The 14,360-nt window shown below is 61.0% G+C and overlaps 2 protein-coding genes across 2 annotated transcripts; both read left to right on the top strand.

The window, feature by feature from the left end:
- The first annotated feature begins 622 nt into the window (after window positions 1–622).
- On the top strand, window positions 623–7,084 carry SMARCD1 (SWI/SNF related, matrix associated, actin dependent regulator of chromatin, subfamily d, member 1). Its single transcript, XM_050331024.1, has 13 exons — window positions 623–787; window positions 863–1,050; window positions 1,609–1,651; window positions 1,741–1,863; window positions 2,112–2,234; window positions 2,735–2,851; window positions 3,183–3,284; window positions 3,529–3,690; window positions 3,786–3,883; window positions 4,343–4,478; window positions 4,814–4,936; window positions 5,168–5,269; window positions 5,430–7,084. Exons 1-13 carry the CDS (start codon window positions 623–625, stop codon window positions 5,481–5,483), a joined length of 1,536 nt encoding a protein of 511 aa, XP_050186981.1. The 3' UTR covers window positions 5,484–7,084.
- A 1,141-nt stretch (window positions 7,085–8,225) lies between these two features.
- On the top strand, window positions 8,226–12,705 carry GPD1 (glycerol-3-phosphate dehydrogenase 1). Its single transcript, XM_050331023.1, has 8 exons — window positions 8,226–8,299; window positions 8,428–8,605; window positions 8,972–9,112; window positions 9,520–9,658; window positions 10,480–10,592; window positions 10,880–11,113; window positions 11,350–11,456; window positions 11,703–12,705. Exons 1-8 carry the CDS (start codon window positions 8,259–8,261, stop codon window positions 11,797–11,799), a joined length of 1,050 nt encoding a protein of 349 aa, XP_050186980.1. The 5' UTR covers window positions 8,226–8,258; the 3' UTR covers window positions 11,800–12,705.
- The last annotated feature ends 1,655 nt before the right edge of the window (window positions 12,706–14,360 follow it).

The raw sequence follows: 14,360 nt of genomic DNA on the forward strand, positions 1-14,360 counted from the left end.
CTGAGCACGGGGGAGTGCTCCAGGGAATGGGAACTTAATGTTAATACTTGCAGAAAGTGGCCTTTCCCTTTCAGATGGAGCTGTCTGTGGGACTCCTGAGGGAGACGGGAATGGGGGAGACGGGCATGGGGGAGACGGGCATGGGGGAGAGGGGAATCCTTCTCCTGGTGCTGCGTTTGTGCCTCCTTAAGCTCGATCCTGAAATGCTGAGAGATGTCACTGCCATGTCTGGACGTTGGAGCCCTTCATCCCTCAGGGACAGACCCTGAGCCCCCAATCCCACCCCTCCCAGAGCCTGTTCCCATCCCAAATCCCTCTGGGTCCTGTGCGCCCAAACTCAAACCCTTGTTCCCACCCCAAAACCTCCAGGACCAACACACCCCCAATTCCCACCCCTCAGAGATCCTGTTCCCATCCCAAATCCCGCAAGACCAATCCCTCCTATCCCCCAATCCCCCCCAAATTCCCAATCCCCCCCTTCCAAACTCCGCTCGGTCCTCCCGCGCGGTCCTCCCGCCGCCAGGGGGCGCCGGCGGCTGCGGCGGGAGGGCGAGGGGCGGTCCCTCCCCGCGTGCCCGCGCGCGGGGCCGCTTCCGGCCGCGCTCCCTTTGTGCGGGACAAGATGGCGGCGCGGGCCGGGTTCCAGGCGGGGCCCGCGGGCGGCGGCGGCTCCGGAGCCGCCCCGGGGGCCGCGCTGGGCCCGGGCGCGCCGGGCGGGGCGGTTCGCATGGGCCCGGCGCCGGGGCAGGGCCTGTACCGCTCGCCGCTGCCCGGAGCCGCCTACCCGGTGAGGCGGGGGCGGCGCGGGGCGGGGCGCGGGGCCGGGCGCGGCGGGCGCTGACCGGGTGTGTTCTCTCCGCAGCGCCCCGGGATGTTACCGGGAGGCCGCCTGGCGCCGCAGGGCCCGGCCATGGGCCCGCCGGGCTACGGCGGGAGCCCCGCGGTGCGGCCCGCGCTGGCGCAGGCCGGGCTGGACCAGGCCCGCAAGCGGCCGGCGCCGCAGCAGCTCCAGCAGGTGCAGCCGCAGGCGGTGCCCAACCGCAACCACAAGTAAGGGACGGGGGGAAACGGGGCGTGCGAGGACATCCCGGAGCGCTGGGAGCATCCCCCGGGCAGCGGGAGCATCCCGGGGCAGCCGGGATATCCCGGGACATCCCGGAGCGTTCTTGGGACAGAGGGGACAGATGTGGGCACAGGGGACATCCCGAGGCGTCCCCGGGCAGCAGGGACATCCCTGGGCATCCTGGGACCGTCCTGGGGCAGTGGGGACATCCTGGGGCTACTGGGTACTTGACCCCAGGCGTGATGGGCATCCCTGGGCATCGGATGTAACTCCCTTCCCAAGGGATGTAACCCCCTTCCCAAGGGATGTAACTCCCTTCCCAAGGGATGTAACCCCCTTCCCAAGGGATGTAACCCCCTTCCCAAGGGATGTAACCCCCTTCCCAAGGGATGTAACTCCCTTTCCAAGTGCACAGAGGGATGAAGAATGCAGTTAGTGCTGCAGGGTAACTGGAGGGCCCCTGGTCAGTCAGCGCTGTGCAGGTTTGGGAATTCCAGATCCATTCCCGTTTTCCCACCTGTTCGTGCCTCTTTCCCCCCTGGCAGCGCCAAGAAGAAGAAGATGGCAGACAAAATCCTCCCTCAGCGGGTGAGTGGGACCCAGGCGGAGAGGGCAGGGGAGCCTGGGGCACTCTGGGGAGCTGCTTGATGGGAATTTCCACCCTTGCCTGGCTGCAGATCCGGGAGCTGGTGCCCGAATCCCAGGCCTACATGGACCTGCTGGCCTTCGAGAGGAAGCTGGACCAGACCATCATGAGGAAGCGCCTGGACATCCAGGAGGCCCTGAAACGCCCCATCAAGGTAGAGGGGAGTGCAGGGCAAACACCCAGGGCAGCAGGAGGGCTCTGAAGGGTCGTGTCCTGCCTGGAATGTCGGGAATGTGCGCTCTGGACACAGCCAGGGAGCGGGACCGGCCCTGCCTGCCCAGGGAGAGGGGGGGATGCGAGGCAGGCAGAAACACTTGAGCTGAGTTTTAGCGAGGCCTGAGCAGGAGAATGAGCCCTGGGAAGGGAGGGTTCGCGCTGATCCCGATGTTTTTCCTCCCGCAGCAAAAGCGGAAGCTGCGCATTTTTATCTCCAACACCTTCAACCCGGCCAAGTCGGACGCGGAGGACGGCGAGGGGACCGTGGCCTCCTGGGAGCTCCGGGTGGAAGGAAGGCTGCTGGAAGATGTAAGTGGGGGAACACCCAACCTCTGAGGAGTCAGTGGGGCTGGAATTGGCGCTGAAAACCAGTTTCTGAGTGTCTGGGGGCGCAGCTGGGGCTTGATGTTCCTCCTTCGTCTCTGTTTCCCCAAGGAGTCTGGTGGTGACGAGACCGAGAGCCCAGCCTGGAGACCGATGGGTATCCCCACGGCAGGACACGAGTGGTCCAAAGTTCTTAGAGCTGTGGGAATCACTGGTGAGAGCAGCTCAGTGGCACTCGTGTCCCCAAAGCTGTGAGAAGCAGGGCCCTGGCATTGTACGTACCCGCTGAGGGGTCTGACTCCCACCAGCTCATCTTTTAACTCCAGCCTCTCCCTTTTTTTTTCTGACTTGGAGACTTGATTTTTTTCGAGCACATGTTGGTGGATTCAGGTGTTGAGGACTCACAGGAGCTGTCGTGCACGGTGGCTGTGCTTGAGTGCTGAGACCTGCTGTGCTAACCCTCTTCCTCCCTGTGTTGCTTGCAGTCTGCTCTGTCCAAATACGATGCCACCAAGCAGAAAAGAAAGTTCTCGTCCTTCTTTAAATCTCTGGTCATTGAGCTTGATAAAGACCTGTATGGCCCTGACAATCACCTAGTAGAGGTGAGCTGCTTTTTGCTGTGTTACCTCTGGAAGTGGGTTTGGTGTTTCAGCCGGTGGGGTTTGTGTAGCACCTGTGACCTGGGAGGTGGGGGATTCCTGGGAGCCAGGAGCTCTTTGGATTCTCACTTGAGCTTTTCCTCTCACCTGCTGAGGGTCTGAATAAACGTTATTAACTCTCGTTTCAAGCTGTAAGAGGGAAGAGTCTGAGCTCTCTCTGGGTTGGGTGTGGATTAATGGCCAAGCTTTTGGGCGCCCAGCAGCAGGAGCAGAGGGGGTGCAGAGGGAGGCACCACGTGTGGGGGGTGTTTCTAAGCTCCCTCTCCCGTTGCAGTGGCACAGGACTGCCACGACTCAGGAGACAGACGGCTTCCAGGTGAAGAGGCCGGGGGACGTGAACGTGCGCTGCACCGTCCTGCTGATGCTGGATTACCAGGTGAGACAGGGGGAGAAAATTCCTCCCTGGAAGCCTGGGGAGGCCCTGAGGTTGCCCAGAGGAGCTGTGGCTGGAAGTGTTGGAGCAGCCTGGTGTAGCGGAAGGTGCCAAGGGTGGGACTGGGTGGGCTTTAAGGTCCCTTCCGACCCAAACCGTTCCATGATCCCATGCTGGGAGCAGCAGTGCTGGGGCTGCACCAGTGCCTGGCACCACCTCACCCCTCCCCACTGTGCTCCTTGTGCAGCCTCCCCAGTTCAAGCTGGACCCCCGCCTGGCTCGGCTGCTGGGGATCCACACGCAGACCCGGCCCGTCATCATCCAGGCCCTCTGGCAGTACATCAAGACCCACAAGCTGCAGGACCCCCACGAGCGGGAGTTCGTCATCTGTGACAAGTACCTGCAGCAGGTGAGGGAGCCCTGGAGCAGCCCCTGGCCCAGCTGCCCTGTGGTGGCTGCCCCGAGGTCCCCCCAGCCCTCCCTCACCGCCCGTCTGTGCCGCAGATATTTGAGTCCCAGCGCATGAAGTTCTCCGAGATCCCACAGAGGCTCCACGCGCTGCTGATGCCCCCAGAACCCATCATCATCAACCACGTGATCAGGTGAGGCTGCTCCACGGGAATTCCCGTGCCCAGGAAGGAGAGGGGGAAGGGCTGGGTGGGGAAGGACCACAGGAGGACGATGTGACATGGTCCCACATTACCTGTCACCTGTTTGTTACCACATCCTCTCTTACCACATCCCTCTTTTCCAAAGGCTTTCCCACATCCCTGCTGTCCTTTGCCACGGACAGAGACCAGCTTGGAGCAATCACTCCTAGTACTGCAAAGCCACCAGTGGAGCTTTGCTGCTGCTGGGACTGAGGCTGACGCTGGCAGGGCTTGTCCCTGTCCCTGCCTGCAGCCCATGTGCTGCAGCATCCCAGAGGAGCTGCGTTTGCTCCTTGAGCTGCTTCCATTTGAGCTGCTCCCAGATTTTGCCCTTTTTTCTTGACCTACAAACTGATTTTGGCTTCTTCCTCGAGCTACTGCCTGATTTTGCCTTCTCGTGGATGTCCCCAGTGTTGACCCAAATGACCAGAAGAAAACGGCCTGCTATGACATTGATGTGGAGGTGGATGACACCTTGAAAACCCAGATGAATTCCTTTCTGCTCTCCACAGCCAGTCAACAGGAAATTGCTGCTCTGGATAACAAGGTAGGAAAAAGCTTCTTCAGGTCTGCTGTCCTTGTAGCTGGGCAGGGATGTGTGTCTGCAGCAGGTGAACCTGGACAGGACAGGAGTGCTTGGAAGCTGGAGTGGGGTGAGCTGTGCTCACAAACGGGTGGCTGCACCTGGAAGGGCAATTTCTAAAGCAGAAGGGTGCGTGGGAAAATTGGGTAACATTTAGGGCAGGAAATTGGGAACTGAAGGTCCTGGCAGGTGTAAGCCAGCCAGGGAGCGCACAAATTCGCCTTCCTGTGTTGTGCCTCTTGATGTTTGTGACCTTTTCCCCCGTTCAGCAGTTCCACTCCTGTGTTTGTCTCCTTCAGATCCACGAAACAATCGAGACCATCAACCAGCTGAAGACGCAGCGCGAGTTCATGCTGAGCTTCGCCCGAGACCCTCAGGGCTTCATCAACGACTGGCTCCAGTCCCAGTGCCGGGACTTGAAGGTAAGAGCCTTGCCTTGTGTGGAAGGTGGATCCAGTCACACGCTTCCCTCATTACAGCGAGCTCCCACAGAGAGAAGGAGGCAATTTCCTGCTCGGAAAGCGCGGCTGGAATTGGAGTCAAGCACAAGAACGTGACCTGAGAGTGCTCTGAGAGGAAAGGGGAGGGTTTGCTCAGTGCAGCCAGAGCTTTTGCGCTCCCTGAGCTGCTGATGTGTCCTTTGCGCTCTGCAGACAATGACTGATGTCGTTGGGAACCCCGAGGAGGAGCGGAGAGCCGAGTTCTACTTCCAGCCGTGGGCGCAGGAAGCCGTGTGCCGGTACTTCTACTCCAAGGTGAGTGTCCCCCAGCAGGGGCCCCTCTCCCTGCCCGTCACTCCTCAGGGCACCCTCTCCCAGGGGGAGGGTCCCAGTTGGAGCTCAGCCTGTCCCAGCTGGGTGCTGTGGTGCTGCCCCAGCCCGGTGTGTCACAGCCACAACTCTGCTTCCCCTGCAGGTGCAGCAGAGACGGCAGGAACTGGAGCAGGCCCTGGGCATCCGGAACACATAGGCTGCCCTGCTCCTCCCCAGCACCTCGGCTGTTTGTGGAGGCAGAGCTCGCTGTTCCAGCTCGCAGGATCCCACTCCAGCAGCCAGGCCCCTGTTACTCCTCCTGGCATTGTCCCTGCTGGGGCAAGTCCAGGACAGCTGGGCTCTCGTGGGGTGTGACGAGCAGACAGGCTCCACCGAGCACACATTTCTACCTGGTTCTCTCCCTGACTGTTGCCTTGCCAGCCCCAAGGCTTCCTCGAGCCTCCCCGTGACTCCGCACTGCCCGTAGCGTCCCCCGTAGCCAGAGTGACCTGGAGCCTCCTCCCAGCCCCTTCCCCCCCAGCCAGCACCTGGCTGTGGCACTCTGGGAGCCTGGCTCTGCTCTAAGGTGTGGCTGGGCTCTGCCCTGCCACGTTTTACAGCCCGTGCCAGGCGCTGTCGTGGGCAGGACGCCGTGAGCTGACATACCTCCCTGCCCTGACCCCCTCCTCGGAGGGTGCTGCTGCACTGGGCTGCCCCACAGCTCACTCCCCTGCCTGAGGAAGTTAGTGGACTGTGTAGAGAATTTGCTTCTTCCCCTCTCCCTTTTTTTCCCCTGTCTGTTCCCTTCGCGTTCTGTGACGGACTGTCCTGGGCTGGGATCACAGGGAGGCGAGGTGTTGGCTTCCTGCAGGGATTTGGAAGCTTGGAGTGATGCAGCTCCTCTGCCCTTCAGACACCTACACCTGGGTTCCAGCGTGGCTGCTTGTTTTCCCTGGAGCAGGGAGAGGGGATGCAGCAGCTGCCTGGAACGGTGCCTGGACACAGTGTTGTAGGCTCATTCCTTTGGCACAGCTGTCCTGTGTCACTTGCTGTGGGGACCAGAGGCTCCTTCGTGTGGATGCGAGGGTGGCACAGGACAGTCCTTGGGAATGGACATTTTTTCCAAGCATATGTGAGTTAGCAGGTGTTTCCGTGCCGAAGCTCCTGTGGTTTTTAGTCAAGTTTTAGGTCATGGGGCTGCCATAGGGCCCAGCATGGTTCAGGAATGTACAAATAGATTTTTCTCTACTGTGGGGAGTAGCAGCCCCGATGCCTCTTCATGGAACGAATTACTGGTGGTAATTCATTAGGAGCGTGAAATGGCTCCTCTTCACCCCAATCCCGGTGTTCCTGCTCGGGACTACAATGCAAATGGACTCGAAAGTCGGTCTGACTCTTGGAAGAGCTGCAGGATCACGTTTCTGCCGAGCCCTCCCAGCCCACCCCAGCGGTGTGGCTGAGGGGGCTGCCGTGAGCTGGAGCGCCTGGGTGGCCCTACTGCTCCCTGTGTCTGTGTAACTACATGTCTGTGAGTAATAGACTCTCGACTTGCCCTCTCCTTTGCCCTTCTGAAGCGCTCCCCTGTGGTACTGGGGTGAAGGTCTTGGTGCTGGAGAAGCAGCCCCTGACTCCTCAGGGTACCCCCACGTGAGGGATGCCGAGTCCTGCGTAGGCGAACGTAGCTGTTGCAGAGTAACTGCTTTTCTTAACTGAATATTACGGTTTTTTTCCATGGACCAAATCTCTTTTTTTTTTTTTTTTTTGTACTGTATCCTTGTAGGCGTCACCCAGTTTTAATAAAAGACTCCTGTGAAGGAAGCTCTCCTCCTCCTTCGTGCTGACAGCTCGCTCCCTTCCCAGGGGGGATGACACTCCAGGGAAGGGACAGGATTATCTCCACTTTCTTCCTTTTTTTCTTCTTGTCAAAGCCAGCAGGGTTAAGTGACTGGAGAGAAAATGTTCTTCATATTTTGGCCTTTTATAGCGAGCCCTCCATAGAGGGATCTCCCGGCTTGCACACTCTGTTAAGCACTTTGCAGAGTGCTTTTGTGGTAAACAAAGTAACCTGAGCAAAACTGGAAATCCAGTGGCCAAGGCAAATAAATCCTGCACTGCCCAGTGCCTGCTCTGCTGGGCTGGGGCAGCCTCTTACAGGCCCCGGGGGAGGCAAGGCAGAGTTTGGAGGAAAGTGTATTAAAGTTTACATGCAAGGGTTTAAAATTATGCAGAAGGAGAATTCTTCTCTTTGCCCTGGTTGTTTATAGAGCTGAAAATGCCTCGCAGCGAACCTGGGAGCCCCTGGGGCAAGAGAAGGCTCCTCTCTTGAGGAAAACGCTGCTGCCTCAGGCTGTGTTTGAGGCAGGAGCCAAGTCCTGGGGCTGCAGCAGGTGGTGCTTACTCCTTACTTGGGGGGAAAATGGCACTTTTAGGGAGACAGAATGAAGTGCTTTTATGCAGAAAACGAGGGAGAGGCTTGGCAGGCCCAACTCGAAGACCTCCTCAGGGTCTGCAGCTCCTCCCAAGGGGCAGCTCCCATCTCTGCCCTCTGTGAGCAGGGACAGGACCCAGGGAAGGGCTGGAGCCGTGTCATGGGGGGCTAGGGGTATCTCAGGGAAGGGTTCTTCCCCCAGAGGGTGGCCGGGCACTGACCAGGCTCCCCAGGGCAGTGGGCACGGCCCCAAGGCTGCCAGAGCTCCAGGAGCGTTGGGACAGGGTGGGATTGTTGTGGCGTCCGTGCAGGGCCAGGACTGGATTCTGATCCTTGCGGGTCCCTTCCAAGTCGGGATATTCCATGAGTCTGGCTCTGCAGGGACCTGCCCCGCTCCCGGGCCGCACTTTGCCCCCCGCCGCAGCCCCCGGAGCGGAGCCCCGGCCATGCCCGGTGCCCCCGGGGCGAGGCGGGGCTGGGGGCGGGCCGGGGCCGCCCCTGCTCCGGGCGCCCTTGAAATAGCGGCGGCGGGTCGGGCTCCCTGAGCGCCTCGTCCCCGGCACCATGGGCGGCAAGAAGGTTTGCGTCGTGGGCTCCGGCAACTGGTGAGCGCCGGGCACGCGTGTCCCCTCGCCCTCCTCCCCGCTGCTCTCCCCCCGCGGTGACCCTGGGCTGGCCGCGGTGCCCTGGGCTCTCCCCCCACGGTGCCCACGGCCCCGCTGTGCCCACGCAGGGGCTCGGCCATCGCCAAGATCGCCGGCGCCAACGCGGCGAGGCTGAGCGGCTTCGAGAGCCAGGTGAACATGTGGGTGCTGCAGGAGGAGGTGGGCGGCCGGCAGCTCACCGACATCATCAACACCGAGCACGAGAACGTCAAGTACCTGCCCGGCCGCAAGCTGCCCCCCAACGTGGTGAGTTGGGGGGCAGAGCTGGGCTCTGGGCAGAGCTGATGGCTCTAGGGGGGCCGCTGGGGTGTGAGGGAGGGGATGCACCGGGGTTGTGGGGGGTTCTCCTACACCCTCCTGCTGACCTTGATCCGCGTTTGGATGAGCTGCAGCCCTGGCTGCTCTCGCTGCCCACCTTTGTCCCCCCCTCTGGCATCCCACGGGCTTGGCTGCAGGCCATGTGGCTGCCTCCGAGCTGGCACCGTCCCGCTCTGCCTCAGCCCTTCTCCAGCCCCTGGGCCCTGCCAGCCCTGGCGGGGACCTCGGTGCGGTGGCATCGGGCCCGTCCTTACCTGCCCAGTCCCCGACAAACGGCCACAACTCCCCGTGCAGGTGGCAGAGCCAGACCTGCTCAAAGCCTGCGCGGGGGCCGACGTGCTCCTGTTCGTGGTGCCCCACCAGTTCATCGGCCAAGTGTGTGACCAGCTCAAGGGCCACGTGAAGAAAGAGGCCGTGGGGATGTCGCTCATCAAGGTGGGAGCAGGAGCAGCGCTCGCCGGGCCGAGGCGGGGAGGAGCTGGAAGCAGCCTGGCTCGGAGGGGCTGCCATGGGAATCCTGGGATTTCGGAGCAGAAACGGGCTCTGGGGTGATGGGGATTGTGGGGAGAGTGGAGGCAGAGTCTTCGTGGGGCTTTGGAGGTGCTGGTGGGGAAGGGTGAGAGCATGTGGGGGGTGTGTGAGGAGCAGGGCTCAGCTCAGCCTGTCGGGATCACAGTCGGAGCATCACAGCACAGGGGATGGTGGGATTTGTGGCCAGGAGGGGCTCATGTCTCGTTGAGAAGGCGGTGATCACTCAAAGGTTGGACTCAGTGATCTCAGGGGTCTTTTCCAGCCTCGTTGATTCTGTGGTTCTGTGACCTCTGTCCCCGGTTGTCGCGCAGGGCGTGGATGAAGGGCCGGATGGGCTGAGGCTGATCTCGGACATCATCCACGAGAAGCTGGGAATAGAGATGACCGTGCTCATGGGGGCCAATCTTGCCAATGAGGTGGCAGATGACAAGTTCTGTGAAACCACCATTGGTAAGGAGCCCTTGTCCCTCCTCGTTGTCCCAGCCTTCCTTTGGGATGAGGGGCAAAGTGGGGAGCACAGAGCAGCTCAAACTGCTGGCCCTTGTCCTTGGGAAGGCAGGAGACTCCCTAGGAGCTGGCTGAGCTCATTCCCAGGGTTTATGATGGGATCACTCATTTCATTAACGACATGCCTGGCAGAAGTTAAAGGGGTGGGCACCATGAGGCACTTGAGGAATAAGTTCCATCCTTCATCTCCTTGGGCTTCACGGGATGCTCACCTGGATCTCACAGTATTGTCAGCCAGGGCTGCTTGGAAGTTGAGGCTGTTCCAACACCCTCCACACTGTTGGGAACCGTGCACGGAGCCAAAACCAACACAACAGCTTGCTGGGTTAGAGGTTGTGGGATTCAAAGTGTCTGTGTTTTGTTAAACAACAGCCAACACGCTGGGCAGGAGGCTGGGGAGGTGGAACAGAGCCCACAGTGCCTGTGAACACATGGGACCCCCGCAGCAACGGGGAGGCCAGCAGGCTCCAACCCCAAATTTGCAGCCTTTGAAGATGCCTCTAACCTACTGGGCAGGTCATTTCTGTCTTGCTCGATGAAGCAGCAGGGATTGTCCCTGTCCCCTGGGAGTGCCAAGGCTGAAAGTTTCTTATCTGTCAGGCCATGTGTGCCTGGCTCTTTGTGGACCTGCAAATGTTTAGCCACGTCCATCGGTTGGGCAATAGGTTCCTCTCCCTGGATGAGCTGCAGGGGAGAGCACGGTCCTACCTCAGGGTCTCCCCATCTTCCTCCTCCTCCTCCTCCTCCTCCCTTTGTCTCCTCAGGCTGCAAGAACATGAAGCACGGGCAGATGCTGAAGGAGCTGATGCAGACACCCAACTTCCGTGTGTCGGTGGTGCAGGAAGCCGACACCGTGGAGATCTGCGGAGCTCTCAAGGTGGGTGTGCAGGGCTCGGTCAGCAGAGCCTGGGGGTCTGCAGGGCTCTGCAGGGAGCTCTGGGGAGGAGGCTGACGGGTGACTGGACCCCACTGTGGCTCGCTGAGACCTCTGAGGCAAAGGCCAGACTTTGGAGGGACCTGTCCCGTTCAGCTGCCTGGAGGGATGATGGGCACTGGCACGGGCAGGAGCCTGTGCTCAGGACCCCACACGAGACGAATCGTGGGCGCAGCAAAGCCCTGAGCTCCGCTGGGAACAGATCCCTCCACGTCCCCGTGGTTTTCCAGAACGTGGTGGCCGTGGGAGCTGGTTTCTGCGACGGGCTGGGCTACGGCGACAACACCAAGGCTGCCGTGATCCGCCTGGGGCTGATGGAGATGATTGGCTTTGCCAAACTCTTCTGCAAGGGCCCCGTCTCCCCCTCCACCTTCCTGGAGAGCTGTGGGGTCGCCGACCTCATCACCACCTGCTACGGGGGCCGCAACCGCAAGGTGGCCGAGGCTTTCACCAAGACAGGGAAGGTGAGCGGGGCTGGGAGTTGAAGGGGGGGGTGTGGAGCTGTGCCAGGGGAGGGTTAGGCTGGATATCAGGAAAAGGTTCTTCCCCAGAGGGTGGTGGGGCACTGAACAGGCTCCCCAGGGCAGTGGGCACGGCCCCAGGGCTGCCAGAGCTCCGGGAGGGTTTGGACAACGCCCTGAGGGACAGGGTGGGATTGTGGGGGTTGCAGGCCCAGCTCCTCACTGCTGGGTTGTTTCAGTCCATCGAGCAGCTGGAGCAGGAGATGCTGAATGGGCAGAAGGTGCAGGGCCCCCCGACGTCTGCTGAGCTGCATCGGATCCTCAAGAGCAAGAACGCAGTGGAGAAGTGAGTGCTGGGATCTGCTGGGGGTGGGATGAGGCTGCAACTCTGTCCTGCAGCAGCAGGGGAAACCCCCCCCTTGGTGTCTCAGCTGTTCAGGGCAATCCGTGCACTGCCCACATCACACCAGCTGGGCAGGATTCCTGCTGGATGGGGCCCAGTGCCACTGTCCCACCTGCTCCTGCTTGTCAGGACAGCAGTCGAGGTGCTCTGACCCTGCCAGCTGCGGTGTCTTTGTCCGTCTGCCCGCAGGTTCCCCCTCTTCACCGCTGTGTATCAGATCTGCTACGAGGGCAGGCCTGTCACTGACTTCATCAAGTGTCTCCAGAACCACCCCGAGCACATGTAAGGTGCTCTGCCTGCCAGGCCACCGGCCCTGCTGAGACGCGCAGAGAGCTCCTGCCCGCGGCACCCCCATCTGCTGCCACGGCTTCCTACGGAGTCCGGCTCTCCTGGGAGCCTCGGCAGGCTGCTGGAAGGGCAGAGGTTCCCCTCCCCAGCCCTGGGCACTGCCAGCCTGAGCCTGGCACAGAGGTACCTGCTGACCTCCCTCTCTCTGTGAAGGGCTCGTTTAGTTTCTGCTGCTCTCTGAGGTCTGCCCTGAGCGGGACGGAGCATCTTCCTCCTTCTACTCCCTCCTGCTGTGATGGATTCAGCTCTGGGAAGGACTCTGTTGGGATTGATACGGGCTGGGAGGACAAACAGTGCCCCAGGTCCTCCCTCTCAGCCCCGTGGGGCCACTCTGGGTGACACCAGCCCTTCCCTGCCTGCTGCTGCTGCTGTTTTTGGCTTCCCTGCCTGGTGGAGAGGGCACAGTCCCCTGCCAGGCTCCACCTGCTGAGCGAAGCCCCTCAGCACTCCCAGAGAGTGCTGAGAATCTTCTTTGTAAGCAGCACCAGCACAGACATGGCCTTCCTTCCACTCTGCCATGTGCTGCTTCCCGAGCCGTCCCCAGCTGCTCCTGCTGCCCCCGTGCTCCAGAGGGACACTTTGGAGCTTGTTTGTTTAGAGCTTTTGCTCTCACAGTTACGCCTGGCCCCTGCCCCAGGGAACTCCCCTGTTGTCACAGGTTTGCCTGGGCTAATTCCATGCCCAGTGACTTCTCTCCCTGTCCCAGTTTGTCCTCTGGGGCTTGGCACTGCAGGGACCAACTGCCCCCAAGCCTTTGTGACCCCTGCCTTGTACCTGCAGAGCCAGGGGGTGGGTACAGGGCACCTGGGTCCTGTTGCTGTTAAATAAATGACCCACAGCCACACTTTGCCCTCTCTGGCTCTCTTCAGCCTGTGCTTCAGCCTTCTCTGTGCTTCCTCGTGTGACTGTCCTGGAGCTGAGGAGCAGATCCCACGCTTTCCCTGCGTGGGGATGCTGCAAACTGCCTGCTGGCACAGGGACAGGAACGGGCACGTGGTCCACGACAGGGACAGGACAGGACTGGGCCTGGGAAACTTGCCCCTTGTCCAGGCAGGTGCCACGTGTCCCTCTGCTCCCCTCGAGCTGGCCGTGTTTGCTCAAGGCCAGCGTGTCCAGCGGTCACTGATCCTGCCTGGGCTGGAATGCTGGGATTCTGGAATGCTGCAGGGCTCCCCGTGCCCTCCATTCCCAGAGCCCTGGGGTCTCTGACAAGCACTGTGCTTTTAAAATGACAGTGAACATGGCGAGGAGAGGGGAGATGCTCTCCCCGTTCTCTCCGACGACGCTGGGCTGGTGCCTGCTGGACGTGCCGAGCGCTCAGAACAGGGCACTGCCCGTTCCCTCCTCGCTCTGCACCCTCCCGTGCTGCCCCAGAAACAGCAAGAATGTCCCTGCAGGTCCCTGTTTATGTCACACAGTGTCCCACTTGCTTTGTCTCAGCAGCGGTTCCAGGATTAAAGTTTGGCCGCGGGGCCGCGGCGGGTCGGGCGTTGAGCCGGGTCCAGAGTCCTCACCTGGGGCCTGCAGGAGCCGGGCCAGGACCCCACTGTGCCCCACACGCTCCGGGCCTCCTCCCCTCCTCTGATGTCTTGGCTTCACACGCCGTGGGGTTTTTATTCATCTCTTCTCAGCTGCTCTGCCCAGCCTCGCCTCGGCCCTGGGTGTCTCTAAAGGTGCCTCGTACCGAGTGACCTTTGCAGGGCTCCGAGCCCTGCGCTCGGCGTCTTGCGAGGGGAATTTAATCTGCTGGCGCCGCACTTGTTTCTGTGCCTTTTATTAGCCACGTTTGCTCACCAGGCGCTCCGCGACCTTTAAATTCAGCGGAGCTGTCGTACGGAGGGAGCTCCGAGGAGTTTAATTGAGCTTGGAGGGAGGATAAAGGAAGTCCAGCGTGTTCCTGCAGGGCTGGCACGACTTGGAGTTCCCTTTGTCTTCGAGTGCTTTCAGGAGCCCGAGTGTTTGGACATGAGGCTCGTGCAGGAAAGGATCCCTGAGCTCTGCTCCCAAACTGCTGTCAGCCCCTGCCTGGAGCTGCGGCAGGATCCAGCAGGGATCTGCGTTTAGCTGGGAAGCTCCTTGGAGGTGGAAATGCTTTGTGCATCCCCCTCATGTGGTTTTCTTTGACTCTGCCAGTGCCAGAGTCCCTGCAGAGTCTCACCTGGGGGGACCAGCACATGGATCTCTTGCTTTCAGACTACCCCACACTGGAGCTGGGAGTTCCTGAGCTATAAAAAGTCTTCCCTTTGCCATTTGGAATTATGTTCTGCAGGCTCAGCACATCCCGGCGCCTCAGCCCGGGGAGCCGGGAAGGATGAGGAGAGGGGGGACAGGGTGACTGTGGCGGCCTCGGAGCTCCAGGGAGCCCTGGATGGAGCAGGGCTGGGACAGTGGAGTTCAAACGCTGGGAAGGGGCTGCAGGAGGGGAGTTTGGGGGGTTTTGGGGGAAGGAGGCTCAGGGCTGGGGGCACACCAGGGACCCCGGGCGGGCACTGGGACCCT

The sequence above is a fragment of the Myiozetetes cayanensis genome, unplaced genomic scaffold, assembly GCF_022539395.1.
Source record: "Myiozetetes cayanensis isolate MyiCay16 unplaced genomic scaffold, myiCay2020 scf47, whole genome shotgun sequence".
NCBI classification, from domain to species: domain Eukaryota; kingdom Metazoa; phylum Chordata; class Aves; order Passeriformes; family Tyrannidae; genus Myiozetetes; species Myiozetetes cayanensis.

Excerpts from the sequence above, each read along its gene's own strand:
- SMARCD1 (XM_050331024.1), top strand. The coding sequence starts at position 623 with ATGGCGGCGCGGGCCGGGTTCCAGGCGGGGCCCGCGGGCGGCGGCGGC. Across the intron at positions 3,691-3,785 it reads GTGACAAGTACCTGCAGCAG|ATATTTGAGTCCCAGCGCAT; the intron begins GTGAGGGAGCCC and ends TCTGTGCCGCAG. Across the intron at positions 4,937-5,167 it reads CCCAGTGCCGGGACTTGAAG|ACAATGACTGATGTCGTTGG; the intron begins GTAAGAGCCTTG and ends TGCGCTCTGCAG.
- GPD1 (XM_050331023.1), top strand. The coding sequence starts at position 8,259 with ATGGGCGGCAAGAAGGTTTGCGTCGTGGGCTCCGGCAACTG. Across the intron at positions 9,659-10,479 it reads GTTCTGTGAAACCACCATTG|GCTGCAAGAACATGAAGCAC; the intron begins GTAAGGAGCCCT and ends TTGTCTCCTCAG. Across the intron at positions 11,457-11,702 it reads AGCAAGAACGCAGTGGAGAA|GTTCCCCCTCTTCACCGCTG; the intron begins GTGAGTGCTGGG and ends GTCTGCCCGCAG.